We start from the raw sequence: 22,178 nt of genomic DNA on the forward strand, positions 1-22,178 counted from the left end.
GGCTGCGGCGCGCTCCCGCCCGGCCCGCAGCGGCCCCGCTCTGGCCGCCCCCGCGGAGGGCGAGCGGCGCCGGGCGGGGCCGCGCCGGGCGGGGCGGCGCAGCGCCCTCCTCCGCGCCCCCCTCCGCGCATCCTCCGCGCCCTCCTCCGCGCCCCCCCCCGCCGCACCCGCCGGGCCCCTGCACGGCCCCGCACGGCCCCGCGGTCGTGCCGCTGCGCTCGCACGCCCCCGGCCAGCCCCGCTCCCCCCGCCCGGGCTGCCCTGGGGCCAGCTTTGCGTCGCCGGGACCCCCCAAAAGGGGCCGAGGCGGGGGCTCGGCTGCGCTGGGTGCCCCCGGGCAGGGGCATGCCGCCAGCCCCCCTGCCCTGCGGCCCCGCGCGGCTACTGGCACCCCTCCAGCCCCAAGGCAGGCAGCGGGCCGCTCGGCAGCCGCCGACGGGGGCACCGAGCCCGACGCCAATGGGCGAGGTTGCGGGGGCGATCTGCCCGGCGCCAAAGGGAACACTTTGCAAACTTCTTTTTCGCACCGTGACCTCGCTCCCGGGTAATTGGCTGCACACCAGTCACGTCTCCACCACCTTTTCCTCACCCTCACATCCATTAGACCTAACCTTCAGCAGACCACATCCCAAAAGGCGGTGGTAGGGGCCCTCCTAATGGCGGCCTCCGATGACACGGTGTGCGGAGATAGAGCTTTACCTCTGCGCCCAGGTCCATTAGACAACCAGACCCCTGTGCAGAGCAGCAATTTGCTGGAGGTGACGCATCCTGAGAGCAGGCATACCGGGAAGGGGGAGGAGGTGCTGCCGCACTCACGATACAGGAGCAGCGCTGACCGTCTCTCCGGGCTGTGGTCCTTGCTGGCACAAGGCGTGTGTCCCGGCAAAGCTCACCTCGGGGACCGGGCAGGGCTGTGCCTCCCTTGCTGGGTACCGCACTACAGCATGGCTTCCCTGAACAGGACTGCTTCTTTTTGGATGTGAGAGCAGCTCGCCCACAGGGATGCCACCGAGGGCCCTGCCTGCATGTCCAGGTGCCACGGCCTCTCAGCTCCTTGGCAGTTTGAGAAACTCCTCAGCCCCACTCCAGACCCCTTTGCAGCTCGCTCTCCTTCCCACGTGGCCGGGAGCATGAGGCAGGAGGGAAGAGGGAAAGTAGGAGGCTTCGCAGGGCACAAGGGCATCCCAGGGGACCCTGAGAGGATGCCAGCAGTGCCAGTGGGTTGAGGAGTCAGGGCTGCAGAGCTGGCAACAGAGACAGGAAAAGTACAGGCAGAGCGGGCTGGGCAGCGCTGGCAGCCGGCGCTGCGGGAGCAGTGTAGAGAGCACTGCTGATGCAGCAGAAGGTGTCTCGCTGGGCGGCTGGGACGCATACGGCTAGGTGATGGATACGGCTTGCTGAGCGGAGCCGCAGGCGCTGGTGACCAGGCAAGCGGGGTGCCGAGGCAGGAGGAGGAGGAGCGCTGCATCTGCTGGCGCCTTGCTAATTGCGGGGGGGGGGCACAGCTCTGGGGAGCCGCTCGGCAGAGCGGTCCGAAGGGGCGGAGGACTGTCAGCCCTGCAAGGGTGCATGACGGCTGCTCGGGCCGCGGTCACAGGTGCTGAAGGTGGGGGGGCAGATGAGGCTGAGGCTGGACCCTCCAGCATCCATCGAGCAGGAGCAGAGAGACCTGCAGCACCGGGGACCTGAAACAGTAGCAGCCGTACCCTGGTGCAGGGAAAGGCCATTACGTGTGGAGGACTCCTTCCCGGGATGCTCAGGTGTCTGCCAAGTTTGCTTCCAAAAAGGCGGGTAAGGTTGGGATGGGTTTGGCCAAGCTGCCATTGGGAAGCCCCCCAGCAGAGCCCTAAACCCTTTTGGAGGCAGGGAAGTTGGGAACAGTAGCAGCACCCAGCCAGTAAACACAAAAGGGCTCCTGCGGGCACTGGCACAAACGGGGGGTGCTGGGCAGGTGGGTACCCAGCTTCTTCCGCGACGAGAGGCCTCTGTGGCCACGGTCTCCCTGCTGAGCGTCCCTGCAGAGGCAGGGCTCCGCGTGCCCTGCCGGGGAGAGGCGGTGAGCCCGCTGCCGTGCTGCCCGCTCCCGCCGCATGGCAGGAGGGCTCGGAGGGGGACGCTACCTGTCACAGGAGCCTGATGGAGCTGTCACACTTGGCAGCTCTGGCCAGTCTCCTCGGCCGACTGATCTCGTGAGACATCTGCCGCGGGCCTGGGAACGGCTCTGCTCTCCCACAGCCTGGCCTCGGTGAGCGCCGCGGGCCGTGGCAGGGAAGGGCACTCACAGCAGCTGGCCCTGGGATTTTGGCATGATGCTGAGATGTCTGGCGTGGGACCCGGGGATACTGCGGCTCAGCGGAAACTTGTTTTGCTGAGTTCAGCACAAGGCTGCTGGGTCTGGTTTCAGGGAAGGCGGGCACCCTTCTTCTGCTCGGACACTGTCACCTCCCTGGGGGGAGAGGAAGAAGAGCTCAGGGGTCCTGCCAGCTGGGCCGCAGCCTGCCGGGGGGGAGTCACAGGGGCTGCCAGGCCCCTGTGTACGCCGCACTCCCTCTCACCTTGCACTAATGGAGCTGGGAGGGTTAAAATGCCAGGCTGCTCTCTGAGGAGGGCTCCTGCTTCCCTCCACGTGGGTACCAGCGGGGTAGGGCTGAGCAGAGCAGCTGGGCTGCAGCCTCCCGGCTCAATGCAGCAGGCGCTGCGCTGGCCCCGGCTGCCCTAGAGCGTCCTGCCCGGGGCAGCCCCGGCCCCACTCCCGGCAGCAACGGGACGATGGCCCTGGCCCCCTCCCAAACCTCCCAGAGCCGGGAGATGCAGGGCTCCGGGATGGCAATGCTGGAACGGAGCTTCCCGTCAGCACCTTATATTTACTGCAAGGTCCTCTGGCTGTGACCTTTAAAAGACAAGGTGGCCTGGCAGCCCGGGAGCTGGCAGCGGGCGGCAGGCGCTCGCAGGGATCAGACGCTCCGCAGGACCGTCCCGGCTGGGCCAGGCACGCCAGGCTGGAGGCTGAGGAGAGGTCCCGGGCACACAGACTGCGGGTGAGTGCTTGGCTGTCTTTGCCATTGTCCCTTGCCTGCAGCTCTCCCTCGGAGCGATGCTTTCCCCTCTCCCTGCCTCCTTCTCCCTGCGCAGAGCCGTCCTGCCCGCTGCCCCCCTCAGCAGAGCTGGCCACCCTCCTGGGCGGCAGATTCCTCACCCCCTTTCACCCGGGGAACGCGGAGCAGCGTCCGCAGGCAGCCACTGCAGAGGCAGCTGCAAGAAACTGAGGCAACCCTCCGGTGTCCCAGGAGAAAGTTTCTGCCTGACCCGGCTCCGGCTCTCCAGTGCTGCCCTTCACAGCCCTCAGCTCCCCGAGCTCACGGCCCCAGGCTGTCCCCTTTCCCAGGACCCCCCTCATTACTTCCCAGCCCCACGAGCAGGGCGGCCAGGCTACAGGCGGCATGGCAGGGCCAGCGGCTCTCGGCTCCCACTGAGGCACCCAGCGGTGCCCCGAGCCTCTCTGCACGGCACTGAGCACTGAGCAGAGGCCCCGGCCGTCTCCCGACCTGCTCTCCTGCTCTTCAACGCCTCTAGTCCCACCCGGCGCAAGGGAATGTGTGTGGTCTGTAAAAGGGACTGTCCCTGGTTCCGGCGAATCTGTGAAGCCCGGGCGCCGCGGGGGGTGCAGTCACTGCCCTCGGTCCCTCGCGGTGATGACAACTTACCCTCGTCTTGTCCGACGGGGCTCTCCTCTGCGACCCCACAGTGCCTGCGTCCCTGCCTGCCTCACGAGTTTCTTGCCAGCGACTCTCCCAGAGGCGTCCGCAAACTGTGAACCTGTGGCCCCCCCGCCCCCTTCGCCTGCGGCTGTACTCCCCCTCCGTCGGGCTGGCTCCCTCCGAAGCTGGGTGGGTAGACAGCCGCGCACCCTCCTCGAGCGCGGCTCCTTTCTGCCGCTGCGAAGCTGTTCCCTGCCAGGGGCCGGTACCAGTCGCCTGGGCTGGCGGAGGGCAGCGGAGGTGATTTTGGTGCCCTTCCTCCAGGGAGGAAGAGGCGCCTGCGGGGAGGTGGGAGTGTTCCGCAGAGTTAACCCCGCGGGCAGACGGTGAGGTGTGCGGGGCGCAGCGCCCGGGCCAGGCGGGCGGCACTGGGAACAGCTCAGAGCGCTGGTGCTGCTGACTGTCACCCTGCTGCTCGGAGCCGCCGCGGCTGCGTGAGGTGGGGTCGCTGGGGACGGTAAGGCAGGGCGGGCAGGCAGGCAGCGTTAGCCTGGGAAAGAGGGACGCGCCGGGGCGGCGCGCTGGACAGACCTTGCTTGCGCGCGGACTTGGGCTGCGGGCGGCCCTGCTTGAAGGGCAGCTGGGAGAGGCACGACTGAGGGCGGCTGTCAGAGCTGCCCTCACCCTTGTGTCCCCACGGCGGGTAAATTGATGGATGTGCCTATTAACTGCGCCCCGGTTGTGCCGCGCCGCTCTGGCGCGTCCGCCGCGGCGTTGCCGGATTGCTAAGTCGGACAGCAGCCCGGTTACGGGTGTTGATCACCCGGCGCACGCCCCGGGCTCCTTTGGAGCCCGCTGAGCCTCACCTGCCCTGCCCCGAGCGGCTGCCGTCCCAGCTCTCCGCAGAGCAGAGGTGGGGAAGCGGGCAGGGAGCAGCTCCAGCTCACTGCCGGAGCGCCCGCGGAGCAGCCCTGCAATCTCGGCGCGGGAAGACTCAGGCAGCACCGGCCGCTCTCCCGCCCGCACCCGGCTCTGCGGCAGCTCCCGGGGACCGGGCTGCGGAAGCGCAGGCTGCCCCGGGCCCCCTCGGCACCCAAGGCAAATCTGCTGCCGCAGCGGGACCCGGCTCCGGGCACGCAGGAGCCTTCTCCCCCCCTGGACAGACGCACAGGCAGAGCAGAGGCGAGGGACCCTGCCCTGCCCCTCCGCAGGCAGCCTCACAAAAGCGTCGAGCGCAAAGGTCGCGTTTTGTTGTTCTTTTGCTTGTTTAGCTGTACAAAGAGCAATAAAAACATCCTACACGCAGCGGAGCGCGTGGCAAAAGAAACCCGTCAGAAGGCGCAAACGTGAAACTGTAGTCATGACCACGACGAGCACCTCCTGTGTGTACGTATATATTTGTAGAGACTCTCTGTTGTGTACAGCTATGTACATACAGATGCATTGGCAAGTTGCAATCCAAGGGTAGTGCATGAAAGAGATGAAAGGCAGATGCAAGACTGGTCATGTGCAACAGTCAGAGGCCTTTGGCCGCGAAGTTGCCAGCTCAGTCCCGCGCGGAGCCGCTCGCAGCCCGGTTTCGAGCGGGAGGCGGCCCCGGGGAAGCGGCCTTGAGGCCAGCTCCCCCCCGGCACTGTACGGGGAAAGCCATCCGGCGTGGGGCAGGCAGCCTCAGCCCGGCCCTCCCCGGGCAGGAAAGCCCGCGGGAGAGGGGGAAGCCACAGGGCGAGACACGGCGCATTCCTGCTGCAGACGGGAAGGGGAGCGGCGCGGAGCCCGGCGACGTCGAGCGGGGTGGAGAGGGCACGCGATGGGGGCAGAGCAGGGAGCGCACGGCCGTCCCTTCATCCCCGGGGCCTGACGGCATTGCCCACGGCGCTGCTGGCACGGCGCCCGCGCAGGGACGCGGCAGTGCCGGGCGGCGGGTGGTGTGGCAAAGGTCTCCCTTCTGCCCTGGCAGTGCTGCTTGTGGGTGACGGGGGACCTCCGTCACCGGGCCCTGGCAGTGGCCTGTGGGGCTCCGTGCACTGCCCCTCTCCTGCCCCACATCCCGCCTGCCGTGGGAGAAGACAAGCCCGGGCATGGGGCCGCAGGGGACACTTCCCCGGGCCGTTCTCCCTGTCTGACCCGCAAAGGGCGCAGGGCGAGCTCCCCGTGCGCTCCAGCCGGCACAGCTCCCGGGCCAGGTCTGGCACGGGAGGCAGGGGCTCGCCCAAGGCCACGCGGCGAGCCCGAGGCAGGCAGGAGCGCCGGTTCCCAAGCCGGGGGCTCGCCGCATCCCCTGCACCGCAGCGGGGTGGGACCAGCTGGCATCGCCGCTCGCTCACGCCAGCTCTCGCCCCCCACGAGCTGCCCAGGCCGCTGCTCATCACGAGCTGCGGAGCACGCAGGGCAGCTCCCGGGGTGGGCCGAGGGAGCCGGCGCAAGCCGGGCAGGCGCGGGAGCACGGTGGGGGCTGAGGCAGGCGGCAGCGGGCGCTGCGGGGCCCGCGGCCGGGCGGGCTGGCAGTGCATTGCCGCGGCAGTTACGGATTGCGCAGTGCTCTGCAGCGAGGCTGGAGGAGGCAGTTTCAGCATCACAGGGTGCTCGGGGGTTACAGAGCTGTCCTGCCTCTGGGCCCGTGGTTGCGCCCAGTCCTTCCCTGCAAGCGCCCAAAATCTCCTCTTCCTCCCAGCAGCTCTTCGTCCCCAGCAGCCGCACCCCACCGCCTCGGTTTGGCACATCAGCAGAACATTTTCCATTAGAACTACCCTCCCCGAGAAGGAGACGGCTTCTTTATAGAAGCCAGCCCAGCACCTTTGGCCGAGATGCTCAGGCCCAAAAATAGCCCGAGGGACAGAAGGGTACGTCCGTTACGCACCCGGAGCCATTAGCGGCTCCGAGAACCAGCAAAGCTCAGAGACGGCGCGTGGGCTAGCGGCGATTACCCAGCCATCGGCCTCTGAGCAGGCTGGGACAGGCCCCGAGGAGCGCCAACTTCTTCTTGCAGCACCCTCGGCACTGGCCCGCGGGACTTGCAGGGAGGAGACGGGCAGCTATCGGGGATCCCTCGGGGACGGGCACAGCAGGAGCGCCTCGGGGGCGAGGCGTGGCCCCGAGGGCGACGGCTGCTGGCCCCACTCTCTTCTCCTAGTGGGACAGGGCGCAGACAGCAGGGGCTGCCCGGCCCCCCTCTGCCCCTCCTGGCACCCCCTGCTCCAGCCCCTCCGTGCGTGGGGACCGTGCTCTTCCCCCTCTCCCGCGCCACGCCGTCCCCAGCACTCGGAGCGTGCCCGGCGGGAGCAGGGGACAAGCCGGTGCCAGCTGAGCCTCAGGGGCGGCCTCGCTGCGCCTCAGCCGCCCTCCCCTGCCCTGCCCGCCGCGGCCGGGCTCCGGGCACCTTCTCTCCGTGCCCTGCTCCAGGCGGGATTGGGTACTTAGATGGAAGGAGGGATGCTCTAGGGAAACAGGAATCCTTGCTCTGGGAAGCACATCGAGGGGTCACGCTGTACAGGGGCGAAGAGGGAGGGGTGGGCAGGGGGGCGTTACTTGGTGCCCTCGTCTGGGTTGCCTTCGCCATCTGTCTTCCCCTCCTCCTCCGTCTTCTGGTCATCCGTGTTCAGCCTCTGCTGCTTTTTCCGGCGCACGCATTTCACCACCATCAGCACCAGGATCACCACGGCCAAGAAGCCACCTACAGAGGCGCCCACGACGACAGCCACCATCGAGTCGTGCTTCGGGGGCTCTGGGGAGACAGGGCACAGGCTCAGGGCACGCGGCCCCCAGCTGGGGCAGCCAGAGGGAGCAACGGGGAACAGGCAGGGCTCTCGCTCCCACCGCCGGGGAGCAAACCTGCACGTGCGAGGCAGGGTAAAGGCAGGGCACGAGGTGGAGCAGCCAGCCAGCCAGCACCCATGGGTGACAGCTGTACTACTGACCTTTGGTGAGCACCTTCAGGCTGATGCTGGCGTGGCCCCGCTGCCGGTCCGGGGGGTTCAGGACATAGCAATTGTAGGTGCCCTCGTCCTCCAGCTGCACGTTTTTGAGGGTGAAGGACACATCGTACTTGGTGGGGTTCCCGGTGAACTCCACCCGGTTCCCAAAGCGGTCCAGCTGCTTGTTCATGATCTTCATCCGGAACTGCAGGAACTGGGCAGCCCGCGTGGGAGAGGAGGTGAGGCGGCGTTTGGCACCCCGCGCGCTCGCCTCCCCGGCCGGGCACCCCCCTCCCCTGCACGTACCGCCCCGGGCGCGCGCCCCCGAGCGGGGCAGCACCCCTTCGGCTCGCGAGCGGCACGGCCCCGTGCTCCGGCTGCCGCAGTGGCCAGGGCCAGGGTCTCCTCGCGCGCCTCTCCCTGCTCGCGCCTGCCTGTCCTGCCACGTCAGGGCAGCTGCCCTGACCCCTGGTTCGTTACGCAGGCGGTGGCTAATTTTCCCTGCGGCGGCGGAGGGCCGGATAGCAGGAGCACACATCAGGAGAAGGCTCGGGGGCCCCAAGGAACGCACCCACTGCTTCAAGCTGGTCCCGGGACCTCTCCGCAGATCCCCAGCCCCGGCGAGACTCACCAGCTCCTCAGAGCAGTTCCTGCACTCCTGGTACGTCCAGTTGAGGGAGAACTGCTTGTTCTCCACCTTGTAGCAGGAGTTGAAGGTGCAGGAGAGCTTCACGGAGGAGCCATTCAAGGCATTGATGGTGGCGGGAGCCATGACCTCCATGCCCAATCCCGTGGGCGCTGCCGCAAGCACGGAGAGCAAGAGCAGAGATGCAGATGAGTTAGAAAGGGGGCACAAGCAGCCGTCCTGCTGGCTGAGGCGGTCTCCCCATCCCGCCCCGCGTGCCAGCTGCCTGCGCAGAGCTCACCCTGGGGCCCGGGACTGCCTTTCGGGCACGCTCACGCACAGACCACGCCGTGGCCAGCCAGGACCAGGGCTTCCCTGCGCAGAAGTGACGGGGGACGAGGGGAGAGCAGCCCCGGCGCTGGCACCATCCCTTGGCCCTGCTCCGCGAGGGCTGATGACCCCTCTCCGCCGTGCCTGGCCTGAATTCTGTGCTAAATTCTGCTGACTCCAGGCAAACCCTGCACCTTGCCGCTTAAATGAGGCTTTCCTGCTGCAGAACCGATACCGCTGTGCGAAGGGCTGGATGCAGCATCAGCACGCGGGGCTCAGCGCCACATCCGCCGAGGAATCTACGGCTGCGTTCATCAGATTTCCTTCCCGGCAGGACGCACTACAGCGGCAAGGGCTGGGATCTGCCCGGGGCAGGCCCTGGGGGCTGCAGGGGGAATGCGGATGCTCCCCCCTCCCAGCGGAGCTGATGCAAGGATTCTCCAGCTGGGAACGACTGGGTCAAGATCCCAGTCGCTCCTGGGGGGTCAAGGCCGGTCCCTGCACGCTGGCCTCGCTGTGGCAGGGAGAGAGGGGCATTACCCGGAGCAGCTCGCAGGAGGAAGGAAGGAAGGAAGGAAGAAAGTAAGGAAGGAAGGAAGGAAGGTCTGCTGGGAGGGACGGGGCTGTAGAGGGGGGCTGTGGCACCCCACAGAGCAGGGGCAGTGACACTGGCAGCAGGTGCTTTTCCCATCACCTCACCTCTCCCCTTTGGCTGCTGCTCTTTCTTTGCTCTCAAACCTTCTTCCTGAGGTGCTCCTGAGTCCAGCCCTGGGGCCCAGCTGGGTGCATGTCAAGGCTGCTCCGCTGGCTAATCCGCTCCGTCTGCAAGCAGGGCAGGAAAGGGGCCTGGCTCTGCAGCCAGGGAAAAGAGGCTTTTCCAAGTTGCAGGGATGGCTGTTTCGAGCCGCGGGTCTTGCTGCGAGGTGTGAACCGGCAGCACCCTGAAGCCAGCGCTCTGGGGGCAGAGGGGTGCCCTCCCGGCATGGCCAAGCCCCTGGAGACGCTCCCTGCTCGTGCTGGCAGCGGGCAGCCGCGGTGAGCACCCGCCAGCCCCCGCGCAGGGAGGGCTCCCCGCGGGGCGCTGGGAGGCGCGGGCATGGGGAGAGCCGGTGCATGGGGACAGGCTGCAGCACCCAAGGCAGGCAGAAGTGTCCGGGCCGCGTCCTTCGGTGCGGCGCGCACCCCCAAACGCTCCGGCGCGCTGCACCCTGCGCCCGGGGCTCGGGAGGTAAAACGGCACGCAGCCTCTAAAGGAGACCTCGCTGGGCTTTTTATCCTCCGTTTCCCAGCCTCTCCCCCAAAGCAAAGGCAGCCCCCCAGGAGCCCCAGGACGGTGTGAACAGCACTTCAGAGAGGCGACGCGTTCCTGTTTCCAATCAATACAGACCCAAACCTGCTGACACACGCTGCTGGCTCTGGGGCAGGGCAGGAACGCGGAGACCACGGTTCCCCCCATGCCGCGCAGCGCTGTCAGCCCAGAGCCTGCCGCCCCAGCAGCCAGCCGCAGACCGAAGGACGGTCACAAGCCGCCCGCAGCCCACCAGCCACCGCCTTCCGGCGCGGCAAAGCCAGAACTGCCCCTCTCCCCACCTGCAGCCCGCACCTCTGCCTGGCACGCGAGCAGCCTCGCCCTTAGACAAAACCTCCAGCAAGCAGGACGCGCAGCTGTTTTAAGAGAAGCTGCAGATGCAACACACCCCCCACCCTGCCTAAAAGCAGGTCACCCTGGCTGGCGGATCTCAGCAGGCTGCGTTTCGGACCACCTCCGTCCCCGTCCCTGCGGCATGGCATCGCTCGCCGGCTCGCGGCTTCCCCGGCGACAGGAGGAAGCTGGGGTGTGGGGAGGGGGCTCCGGGCCAGAGAGGGTCTTTCTCCCCAGGCAGCCGTGTGCATGCAAGGGGTCAAGGCGACACTTACCCAGCGAGAGGAGCAAGCTGAGGCCAGTGAGGAACAAGGTGGGCTGCGGGAGCCAAGCTTCCGGGCTCATTTTGAAGGACTTTTGGGTATGGAGAGGACCTGGTGTTGGTGTGGATTGTGGTGGTTTGCTTTTTTCGAACGCCCGGGTTATTTGCCGGTGACATATAACATTAGAGCTGCTTTATTTCCACAGCCCAATATGGCTGGTTGGAGTGGTGCTGGAGTGAAAAGCCGTAAATGCTATGGTTGGTGGATTTCAGCAGGCGACGTGGGAGGGCAGAAAAAATTTTCCCCTGAAAAGGCGGCGAACGCTCCTGGCGCTCCCGCTGCGTGCGCCGGGGTCTGGTCGCGGGCTGCGTCGCAGAGCGTCTCCCACAGCGTGCCGAGTCCAGGGCAGCCAAGAAGCAGGTCTCTGCTGGGATCCACTCCGGCCGTGCAAACTTGCCGTTGGAACAAGCGGCGCTTGGGGCTCCTCTTCCCCCCAGGAGCCCAGTGACTCGGCCAGTGCCCCACAGCGCAGGCCTGGCCCGGAGGGTTGCCACAGCCCCTGCAGCCCCCCAGTTTCAGTGGGGCCATGCAGACGTGTCACCTCTGACCTGCTGGAGGCTGGCGACCAGCCCTGCTCGCGCCATTCACAGCAGCAGTTCCCATTTTCGAGAGCCCGGCTGGGCCCAGCAACGTCAGACGTGCCCTCCTGAAGGCAGGCAGAGAGCAGAGGGACTGATCTGGCCTGGGAAGAGCAGAGGGTCCCAAGGAGGCAGCCTGCACCGCGACCCAGCCAGCGTGCCCAGGCAGAGACACGGCCACAGGCAGCCAGCGAGCAGCGGGTAGAAGCACTCCCGGCGCGCTTGCCCGCTCCCGTGCTGATGCGCGGGCAGCCCCCTCGCTTTCCAGGGGTGCCAGACTCTGCCGGCACCTTCCCCCTTCCCCAGCAGCGTGCTATCCCAGGGCAACGACCTCTCTCATCCAGCCCTGGGGCTGGGGAGCATCTGCTCAGCAGTAACAGGGCGGGAGAAGGTCTTTGGTCCCCTTCGCAGCACTGGTCAACGAAGCCTTTGGGCCACGGACTTCAAGCCTGGCTTCAGGCTGCGGAGACCGGTGCAGGAAGGAGACAACACGTGACCTCAAGGAGACCAGAAAGCTGGTGACAGCAGCTGCTCAGCCACCTGGTTCTCGCGGCCCGGGATGCAGGAGGGTTTGCTGCGGCAGCATCAGGGAGGAAAAAGGCGAGAGGTGCCCTGGAGCCAGAGCACCTCCCAGTTCCTGTGCAGCAGAGCCCTGGGAGGAAGGGACAGGGCAATGGGGAGGCAGGAGGGCTGCAGAGGTGCTCTGCTCCCCGACCAGCTCCAGGAGGGGACACGGGGCAGCTGGGAGAGAAGGCATCAGAGAAGTGCCAGGGCGAACACGGGCAACCTGCTGAGCAAACACAATCACTGCACACGCAGCACGGTTTCCCGACCATGCTGGGCAGCCAGAGCCCGCTCTGCTCTGCTGGGACAGGCCCCACGACGCTGCAAAGGCAGCGGAGGTCATACGTAGCCCCCCGACCCCCCAAAACCCTCTCTGGTTGCCGGTTCCTCCTGCAATCCCACTGCTTGGCTTCCTCCAGGAAAAGAGAGTAGGGTGTCAACGTGAAACCAAGGACTGCAGCCCGGAGCAGCCTGTGCTGCAGTGGCGCGGGCGGGAGGGGGTCCCCGCGGCTCCCGCTGGGCACCTGCGGGTGTCAAACATCTATATATAGGGCAGGAGAAGCGCCGGCTCGGCCCGGCCGCGGCCGCGGAGGCCCGGGAGGGGTTGCTGGACTCCCCCCGGCCGGGACAGCGAGGCCCAGGTGTAGGGCGCTCGCCCGCAGCGCGCGGCCGGCACGTGTGAGCGCGCGCACGCAGGGGACCCCGCTGCCCGTGGGGCCTGCCCCTCTCCGTCCCCTGCGGAGCCAGGGCGGCAGGGGGGCTCGGTACAGCCCGGGGGGCCCCTTCCTGCTGCAGAGGGACCCCCTCGGCCCTTTTGGCGTTGCCGCTCCCCGGCGCCCGCGGGGCGGGCGCGGTGCCACGTGCGAGGCTGCGCGTGGGCGCAGGGGCTCCCAGGTCCTGGGCCAGGCAGGTTTTGGCACACTTGGACATTGCAGGCTTAAGCGGGAGGGAAAGGAAGCCGGGAACAGGGTAGATTCCCTGAATTTTATTATCCTCAGAAGATACCGTTGGCATGTCTGCACAGCTGCCGCCGCATGTCCCCCTCCCTCCCTCCCACTGCCAGGCTCTCCTTGGAGGTCGTCACCTCAGGACCTGGAGCTGCACGGATCAGGGTCAAAGCTAGAGCGTGACGGCCGTGCCCTCTGCGCCTCTCTCCAGAGACCGGGCGACAAGAGCCAGAGCTGCGGCCCCCCCGGCGGGACGTGCCGCGGCAGCGGCTCTGGCCGGGAGCACGCGGTGAAGTGGCACCGCTTCTTAGAGGAAGGGCGGCAGCAGCGGAACGCTGGCCTGCCCGAAGGAACCAAGATGTCTTGCAAACACCTGCTGGCTAAGGGCCTTACATCCCCCCGCACGGCTATTTCCCCCGCTCTGGCACCCAGGGAAGTGCCGCCTCTGGTCTGCTGTAGGGTTCCTCGCGTTGTCCATCACCCTGTCTCCCCTCTCCCATCCATTCTGCCGGGATCACCCTCTTGGCCAGCTCCACGTAGACGCCGTTCTCCCGGAAGGGAGAGGGGTGCTGCAAGGAGCAAGGGACAGGGCGTGAGTCTTGCCACAGGTATCAGGGCCCATCCGGAGGGAGAAGGAGCAAGGGGTGCTGCTGTCTGGCGTGGGGACTGAGGGGTCAGGCCCGGGATGCCATCACCCTGGGGAGGGGGACGGTGAGGCAGGGGGTCACACCGGCCCCACAGCTGCAGGAAGGCCCTGCCCACGCCTGCCACAGCTCGGGGCAGCTGCTCGCCTCCTCACCATGGTTATGTAGGTCTCCTCGGCTCTCCGCTTCTTCCCTGCGTCCTGTTCAGGCTTGGGTGCCTCAGCTCCAGGGATTGAGGAGTAAAGCGCTTCCTACGAGGGGGAGATCCGGACACTTGGAACCGAGCAGTCCCCGAAACCACGAGGACCGCCTTACCCCAGTCATAGGACTAGCACCAAGAGCCACGGCCATGGCTGGCCAACGAACAGCACCCCGTGCTTGGCCAGCGTGGGATCCCCGCCCTCAGCCTCCCCAGCCCTGTGCCCGTCCACCCCACGTCAGGGATCCCTCTGCGTCCCGAGGACACACGGCCTTAGCTAGTGACAAGTCAGCAACCATCCTGCGTGAGGATGACCCTGTCTTCAGCCTCAAGGCAGGCTGTGGCCCAGGACCCCATCTCCCCCTGCCAAGCCGCTCGGCTCGCAGGCGTTCGGCTGCTGCGGGAGCATTTGCTCCATCGGCTCCTCTTAACTGCGAGCCAGACGAAACGGCAGGGCCTGGGGCTCGTTCCAGCCGCCACCCACGCAGGGGGCCGGCGGCGCAGCAAGGAGCCCGCAGCTCTCCCGCGCACTCGCTGGGGGTGGCTAGCCACGCCAGGGCACGGCCCGGTGCGCGCACAGGCGCGGGCGCTCTGCGCCTGCCCTGCAGCCCTGCGCGCCCCATCCCTCCCCTTCTCCCGCTCCTCCTCCCTCCCTTCGGTTCCCGCGGGTCGTGGCGGTGTCCCGGGGCAGGGCGGGCACGCACTCCCCTCCACTCCGCTCAGCCTCAGCTTTCACCTCTGCTTTGCTCTTCCTGCTGCCATTTGCAGTCCTCTCCAGGGCCGTGTTGGCTGCGGACCTTGAGGGAAGGCAACGGCGGTGTCATCTCCGGCAAGAAGCGTCGCCTACTCCTCCTGCCCCTGCCCTCCCTCTCCTGGGACACGGGGATCCCTTTTACGTGCCTCGGCCAGGCCGTCCCTGAGGCTGCCACGCCAGGAGCCCAGGAGATTTGGGAGCAAAGGGGGGCCCGGCCGGGGCAGCGTGGCACTAGAGGGCAGCAGGACTCTGCACCCCGCGCCCGGGATGATGAACTCTCTGGTTCCCGCAGCTCCGGCCACGCTCGGCGCCGGTCAGGCTAGCGCTCGGCCGGGGAGAACAGTGCAGCAAGGCTGCCAGCAGGTGCTTTGCTCAGCCCCATAACCCCACAGCTAGCGTCGGTACCTCTTCCTCAGGCTGAGTCCGGCCAGGAAAGCCAGCACAACGGCCACAGAGCCGCAGCCCACAGTCACAGGCCAAAACCCCGAGTCTCCCGGGGCCACAGAGTCCTGGGCGCCTGCTGCTCCTCGTCCTGCTGGGGAGACACCAAGGCAGGGGATGGTACGCACAGGGACCCCAGCCCTACCGCAGAAGAACCGTGGTGGCAGGTCTGAGAGCCTCCGGAGCCTCTGCAGCCCCTCTGCGTGGGACGCACAGGCTGCCGGGAGAGGGGAGCCGTCGCAGGGCACGTACCTCTCTGGCCCGTGGGGCTGACGTGCAGCACCGTGTGGTTCTTGAAGATGCTGCTGCGCTGGAGCAGCCGGATCTCACACACGTACGTGCCGCTGTCGTTCACCCGTACGTCCTGCAGCTGGATAGAGCCGTCCCAGCGGGAGATGTCCCCTTGCCACTGCGCCCGGTCCCGGAAACGGCCCACAGGGATGCTACGGTTGCTGTAGTAATAAAACACCATCTCCTCCTGCCAGGGCATAGATGGCATCAGGTGAAAGGAGTCCAGCGGAAGGACACTGCCCTGTGTGCCCTCCCTGCTCAAGCGCCCTGAGGTCCGCACTGTCTCCCTGGAGAGGGCAGAGCGCTCGCCGCACACGAGAGCCCAGCTCACCCCCACGCTCTCTTGGAAAGCCCCAGGAGGCAGCACCCAGCGCTGCGGTTCCCCTGCCGTCTGGGGCCACGGGGAGCGGTGGAGGTGGCCAGTCGCCACACAGGGGAACCCTCCTCTTCTCGTGGCCTGGGCCAGGCGAACGGGCTTCCCCGCAGCCTCCCGAGAGCAGCAAGGCTGCCTCGCTCGCCCTCCCCTGCCGCCGCACACTGCTCCAGCACCCACCCCCCGGTCCCGACCCACCTTCTGCGTGCCGGCTCCTGCCACGCGCAGCCAGTCCACTTTGGCCATCGTCCAGCCCTTGGCCACCGGGTCTAGGAAGAGGCACTGCAGCAGGACAGAGTCCCCAGTGCTGGCTCGAAGCTGAGGCTCCGTGAACACCCAGCCAGCCGACCCGCTGCATCGCTCTGCCAGGGACAAGGACAGCAGGATGAGTCCAGGGAGGACGGCCAGATGCAGCCTGCCTGTCCCCATAGATATCTCCTCTCCAGATAAGCCTGGGGCTAACGGCACTGACCAGTCCAGAGCGCAATGGGGAGGCCCCGCTCCGTCTGCAGGCAAAGCCTCTCCCTGACCCCTGCTTTTGGCGTGCCCGGGATGCGGGGCAGCACATCCTCCCAGCCGCCAGACCAAGGGCTGCTGTGCTCGCTGAGTGAGCCACGCAGAAGCGAAGTGGGGAAGCACAACCCCAGCCCTCTGCGTCTCCGAGCCAAAGCCTGCAGGTCCTGCAGGGCTGTTCCGTGAGTCACTGGCTGGGAGAACCAGCGTCGCTCTCATCTACACCAGGCCAGGGGCAATTCAACCGCTTCACACGAATTTCAGTTCCTCTTCCACAACCTGCCCATTTGGCTTCCTTACCCCTTGCTCACAGGCTCCTGACCTGGGCTTGGCCTTGTCTGGCCACGTAACTACTGCTTAGGGTTTCTAGAGAAGTCGGACAGTGGGGAAAAAAGACAAAACAGGGCAACATCAAAGAGCACAGAGCTGACATAACCAGCACGAAGCAGCTGCCGACACGGCGAGCGCAAAGCGTGGGGCAGGAAGGGGAAACAAGTGGGGCAGAAAACGTCCCTGGAGCTCGTCAAGAGAAAGCCTGCGCGCCGCAGAGTCTGCACTGGCAAAACCTAGCAAGAAGAGCGGCTGAGGCTCTAGCACTTGTTCGTCAAGAACTTGGCGAGCTGATTCAGCAGGGAGCTGCTCAGACAGGTAGACTTTTCCTGGTGTCTTCGCCACTCTGCTCTGTCTGTCCACAAGCCACCGAGGGCTGGGCCCTGGCGAAGCACCAAGTACTTGGCCGATGCCCTGTGAATAACAAATGCAAAGTGCGACAGCTTCCCAAACAGGCCTTGGTGTTTTGGTCTTGACCAGCTGGGCAGCTGAAAATGACAAATATTTGCCAGCGGAGAAGACCAAGGGAGCCAGTTGCCTTGAGCAGAGCCAAAATCAATACCTTGGAAACCTTGCCCTGTATTTAGACTTGGCAAAGTAGTTCTACTTCTTTCGAAGCCTTGGAGCCCGGCAGAATAAGTACAGGGCTCCGACCAGGGATGCCGTTGCAATTTGAAGCCTATATATGCGTGAGCTCTGCAGGAAGGGAACGCGCAGCATCCAGACATCGGAGGAGTTGCTGGCAGCCAGGGGCCCCCTCACTGCTGCCAGCTCCGTGCGCCTGCAAAACCCCAGGGGCTTCCCACCGCAGGACGAGAGGAACTGATGGGTCTTTCAGCAAAGGCAGAGGGGAAAGCAGGCGAGGTGAATAAAACCACCAGAATGACTGACAGCTTACCCAGCCACGTCAGCACCAGAGTCAGGCTCAGCAACACCTTCATCTTGTTCTAAAAAAAAGCGTGCATCAGTTTCCCCTGGGGCACGACACCAACGACTTGCAGCCGAACTGAAGCCCGAGGTCACAAAAAGGCTTCCTTCAGTTCTTCGGAGAGGGGCAGGATCTTTGCTGCCTGGATGTTCGGCCTCTCAAGTCAGCAGCCGTCCCCGTTGGGAGCCTGGAACCCGCTGAAACGCAGACTGCTCTGAGCCCTGGAAAGGAGAGCGAGCGCGCGGGGGGCAGGGCTCAGCCCGAACACCTTTGCGTTTTCCCCTAAGTAGCGAATCTTTCCAGTGGTTTGGGGGTCAAGTCTCTAGCATATCTGAACTGAGACGTTCATAGCTGTTAACTCTGCCCAGAAAGCAATGGGATGTTTTTGCCTCTCAGAGAAGTTTGGTGCTAAAAACATAGACCCCTTGCTCTAGAAATAACCCCCTCGCTCCAGGGTGCTGTATAGGGTGAGAACTGCTGGAACCCTTCAGGGTCTGTTCAGAACGTGCCACGTTCGGTCACTGGATTCAGTTTGACCTGCTGCACGTCTCTCAAAATAAAGCCAATGTCTCCTTTCTGCACGTTGTAGGTATATGCTGCAGCCCGAGGAAGGACAGGCCAGCCAGCGTCCACGCGTGGATCGCGGGAAGGCAAACGTCAGTACCCTGCGTGCTGCGTCTCTGCTCTGTGATTCAAAGCTATGCCCATTCAAAAGTGATAAACACATTTAAGGGCAAAAAATTATTGAGAGAAGACCTCCCGCTTGGAGAACCTGCACGTTACGCTTGAATTTCAGGCTGCTATTACCAGCACATGTTTTTCAAAACATGCATTTTTGCTGCAGAAATAGAAAGACAACGAGAGCCGAATAATCTCTGAAATTCTTCTAGCTTCTCTCATTTTTCCTCAATCATGTAAGGGAGAGGATCTCTAGACCAGCTTTAGTAAGGTCTAGAAGGGGAAGAGGTCCCAGATATTTCTCCCCAAGAAACAGCCACGAAAGGCAGCGAAACATCTGCCTTTATTCCTATCGCTCGCAGAGATCCACAGTTCCCTTCAGTGCTGTGGAGCAGAAAGCCCCAGCGACAGATCTGTGGTCCTGGATCCAAGTTTCCCAGGGCAGCGCCTCTGACCTCGGCATTCCACGCAGAACCGGCGGTGGCAGTAACGGCAGGAGCCAAGGGCAGCAGGGAGGCGAGAGGGGCCGTGCCAGCCCCGCGCCCGCGCGGTGGGGCATCCGGAACAGCTGCTGTGGCTCCGCGGAGCGCGAACAGGGAGCGGGGAAGGCCTCCGCCCCGCCACTGCTCATCCCCTAAGAGAGCTTCCATCTCTGTACAGGGCCAGACACGTTTGCCAATTCCTTTTTCTTTCCAAATGCATTTTTCTCAGAGAAGGAAGCTCAGAAACAAACACCCTCAGACAGGCCCACACAGGGGTTACGGGCCCAGAATTAGCTGCTGGGGGACCCAGGGGTCTGTTCTAGGCTGAGGAACAGTCACTACGGCTTTCCAGTCAGCGCACTGCGTTCTTGCCTGCAGTCAATGATGTAAAACTACCTCTGCCCTTCATCACCCTCCCCTTTCCACAAATAAAATCCTGAAAAGCGGTAGCAAGCCTTCTGGCATTCTCTCAAACCTGCCTTTCAAAAACACGACCCGTTTGGGTGTTGGGTTTTTTGGAGGTGGGAGGGAGAGCTGCGTGGTTTGACTGTGCCGTTTGCGGCTCTACCATGACACAGTTTGCCGTACAACCCGCGCTCATGCACACGTGACCTACACACCCAGCAAAATTCATGCGTGGCTCCAAAGCTCTCAGCTGGTGCAGCAAATCTCGGCACAGCAGGTCAAAGCACCCCACTTTCCAGCTAAGCTGCCAAAAGCCGTAGAACTCAAGCAGAGCTACACCCTCCAGGACCACCCCCATTCAGGACCCAAAATAGGAGCCACCTTAAAAAAAAAGGCCTCGGCACACAGAAGCCCGCATACTGGGGTGTCAATGCGCAGAACTCCAAAAGCTCTCTGTAGCTGAGCTACTGAGGCTCTGGTCCTTACTTGCCATCGAACCCTTCCTGGACTCATTACCCTATTTCTCAGAATAAATTCTGGCCCTGTCTGGGAACAAGTTTTTGCAGGGTCTCCCTCTGCGACGTGCACCAGCAAGTGGGTGCTGTTCGTGCACCAGCTGAAGACAGCACCCACTCACTCAGGCTGTTATGTATATTACGGTGACGACACACCCTAGTCCTTCTGCAGAATAATTGCTTTTACTAAACAGATTTGTGGAAAAAAAACCCCGTAGATACCATACTGCCTTCACATTTTCCTACTTTTGCGCACGGTATCTGAATCCTCTGCACTTCTATGTTTCCTTAGTTCTCTTTTCAGGAAAACACAAACAAACAAAAGTAAATACTATGGCAAAAAATACTCACTGCGTGTGGCTTGGGGCAGTCAACTTGTCTCTTGCATGAAGGGTTCTCAGTGACTAGAAGAATTTGGAGTATTCTTTCAGATGCTCCAAGTTAGTAGTGACTAATTCGGAGCAGCTGAAGGAATCAGATGCTAAATTGTCTTGAGGTTGTATGTGCAAGACCTTTGTCTTGCTTAGCAGACCTTGGTTTCACGTCTCTTATTTCAGGTTCAGCTTGGTGGTCACTTTCAACTTGCAAGAGGAAGTCAAGAGCTCGATTGCAATACTGACAAATCGGAATGCAGAAGGGACCGCTACGGAGGGGTGAGAAGAACTATAGCTGCCTATGCCCGAGAGCAGACGATGGGTCTGCAGTTCAGAAGAAGATGACACCTCATAGGTACAGATGTGGCTCAGTCCCAGTCCTCCCATCGTGGCAGACTGATCTGATCAGTCATTACGTGAGAAGTCAAGAACGGAGAGATTCTCGGCAAGCAACCCTTTTGCGGCCTGTGCTCCCTCCTGGATTGTTTTGGGGGATCAGAACCGGCTACAGAACCGCCACTCCTGCGGACTGGATCTTGTCCTGATGGGGTATCGGCAGAAAGCGACACCGAGTGACTTCGCTGAGCCTTACTACCGATGCTCTCAGGGGCCACAGGTTAGCAGGCATCTTACGGGCAAAAGGGCCGCTGTCAGCACGCTTCTCACAGCGTAGTCAGCTGCTCCCTTTTGAAACACATACAAGATAGACAGCATGGACTGCTTTCAGCTGGCACCTCCCCCCCCAGTCACTTTGAAAGCATATTTTCATCCTTCCTCTTCCTCCGGAGCACCACAGCAATCACCGTTCTCTACCCTCGTATCAGTGGTTTTAATGGTACACAGAGCAACTTCATACAGCTAGCAAAAGAAGAGAAAGTTCAGTCTTATTCATGCTCAACATCATCACGAGCCAGAACGCTATTAGCTTCAAGGGGGCAATTTAGCTTTGCACCAGAGACATTTGCCCAGGATCTAGCCCGCTGTTTGCAAAGGAGTGGCAGTTGAAGACAAACATTTTGCAGAAAACGAGTCACGCATTTCCACAAAGAACTTGAGCGATGTATTACTGCTGAAAGTGGAACAACAAAGCCACTTCCTCTAGGCTGCGTATCCCACCAACATCCTTTCTCAGGCAAGTTTTGGTAGGGAGAGACATTCTGTCATCAGGAAACACGAGCTTTCTAAATATTACTTTATAGTAGACAGGAGAAAAATATCTTTCTTCATCTGGAGACACAACTCTACAGCTAACCTGCTTTGCAGTCAGGAACTCCAACATGCCTGCAATCAGCAGCCATCATAGAGCTGCTAAAGGGGAACTTGGTACATGCTCCCTTTTGAGTTAAATCTGTTCCCTAAACACCTTTACCCATCATCATATGACAATATCTATAGCTAAGCAACAACTCAGGATTGCCAAGTTCAACTATATTTACCCAAATAGAGAAATACACAGCCCAGAATGAAACAAAGCAATTTATTGGTAATGGCACAAAGTCAACAGTAAACTTATAACACATATGTAAATGGAGTCTATTTGACCAATGCCGCATATACAGAAGAGAAGTGGAAAACAGCAGCTGTTTAGGTATTGAGCAGACATGAATTCCACTGCTCTCTGTCATCTGTTATTGGACAAGGTTGGTGAAAGAAAAAGTACTATTTCTTACCGGGCAGTAATGACGCATGTTTAGCTGTTTCCCTAAAATGGTACCCAGAAGAGGAGAGGAGGAACATGATTGTTCTTCTGAACACGGAACATTCCTTTGAATGCTGCTTGAGTCAATGGTTGAGGTAGATGGGGTTATGTTTCCCCAGATACAGAGTCCCCATTTGCATTTCTGATTTAAAAAAAATTGGGTTTATAGGAATTGTGTTTCACTTCTACAAGTAGAAGGAGAGGTACCTAGTAATGCAGCTATTGGACAAATAATGAGAAAGAAAAGGAAAGATAAAACTCAACAACATAAGGTAACACTACTGTGCAGCTGGTGACTTAAAAGTAGAATTAGAAAACAGTAGGAACAAAATGGTGATCCTGTAATTAAGTGGCAGATTAAACCAATAAATAGTTAAAAAGCAGTAGGTTCTCTTCTCTCCAAGACAAAGGATGCCATATACCGACTTAGTCAAACTGTTTTAAGTCCTTAGCAAATACATTCCAAAAAAATTGAGAAGAAAACGTTGTCGATGCCCGATGATGATCGCCTTAGAGAGCTGACGTCATGCTGGAGCAGCCTGTGCTTCAGGCAGTTCGAATTCAAGGGCGCAGGAAAGGAGGGATGTCACCAATAATAAAGGAAACAAATTTGCAAGTAAACTAAGAAACATGCATTGTCAGGCTGCTGGTAGGAAACAGGCTGTACGGCTGTAGGCACTGAGGTTTCTGTAGGCACTGGAGAAGTTGAGGTTAAGAGAATTTTTTTTCCCCCAACAAAGCAGAAAGATTTCAAAAATCATTATTTTGTGCTTAAATAAAAGTGAATTATCCCATCGGCATTATTCTTCCAATCTACCAAGATTCGAGCAAGTCCTTCAATCTGCACTGGTTATGCAGCAGTCTTCGTACCTATATAGCCAAGATTGTCAGTGTTGTAATTTTGTTCTTTACCTATAGCTTTAATCTTTCA

At 62.2% G+C, this 22,178-nt stretch overlaps 1 protein-coding gene across 2 annotated transcripts; it reads right to left on the bottom strand.

Annotated features, from left to right (window-relative positions):
- Window positions 1–7,222: 7,222 nt before the first annotated feature.
- On the bottom strand, window positions 7,223–11,466 carry SCN2B (sodium voltage-gated channel beta subunit 2; the record flags this gene model as incomplete). 2 transcript variants are annotated; one of them, XM_082010019.1, is made up of 4 exons in its annotated part: window positions 7,223–7,422; window positions 7,616–7,826; window positions 8,244–8,410; window positions 10,485–11,466. In XM_082010019.1, 4 exons carry the CDS (start codon window positions 10,552–10,554, stop codon window positions 7,223–7,225), a joined length of 648 nt encoding a protein of 215 aa, XP_081866145.1. The 2 variants fall into 2 exon arrangements, with proteins under 2 accessions (XP_081866145.1, XP_081866144.1); XM_082010018.1 differs by lacking the exon at window positions 10,485–11,466 and adding an exon at window positions 10,265–10,358.
- Between the last annotated feature and the right edge of the window lie 10,712 nt (window positions 11,467–22,178).

The sequence above is a fragment of the Phaethon aethereus genome (genome assembly GCF_964289735.1).
Source record: "Phaethon aethereus genome assembly, chromosome: 23".
NCBI lineage: Eukaryota > Metazoa > Chordata > Aves > Phaethontiformes > Phaethontidae > Phaethon > Phaethon aethereus.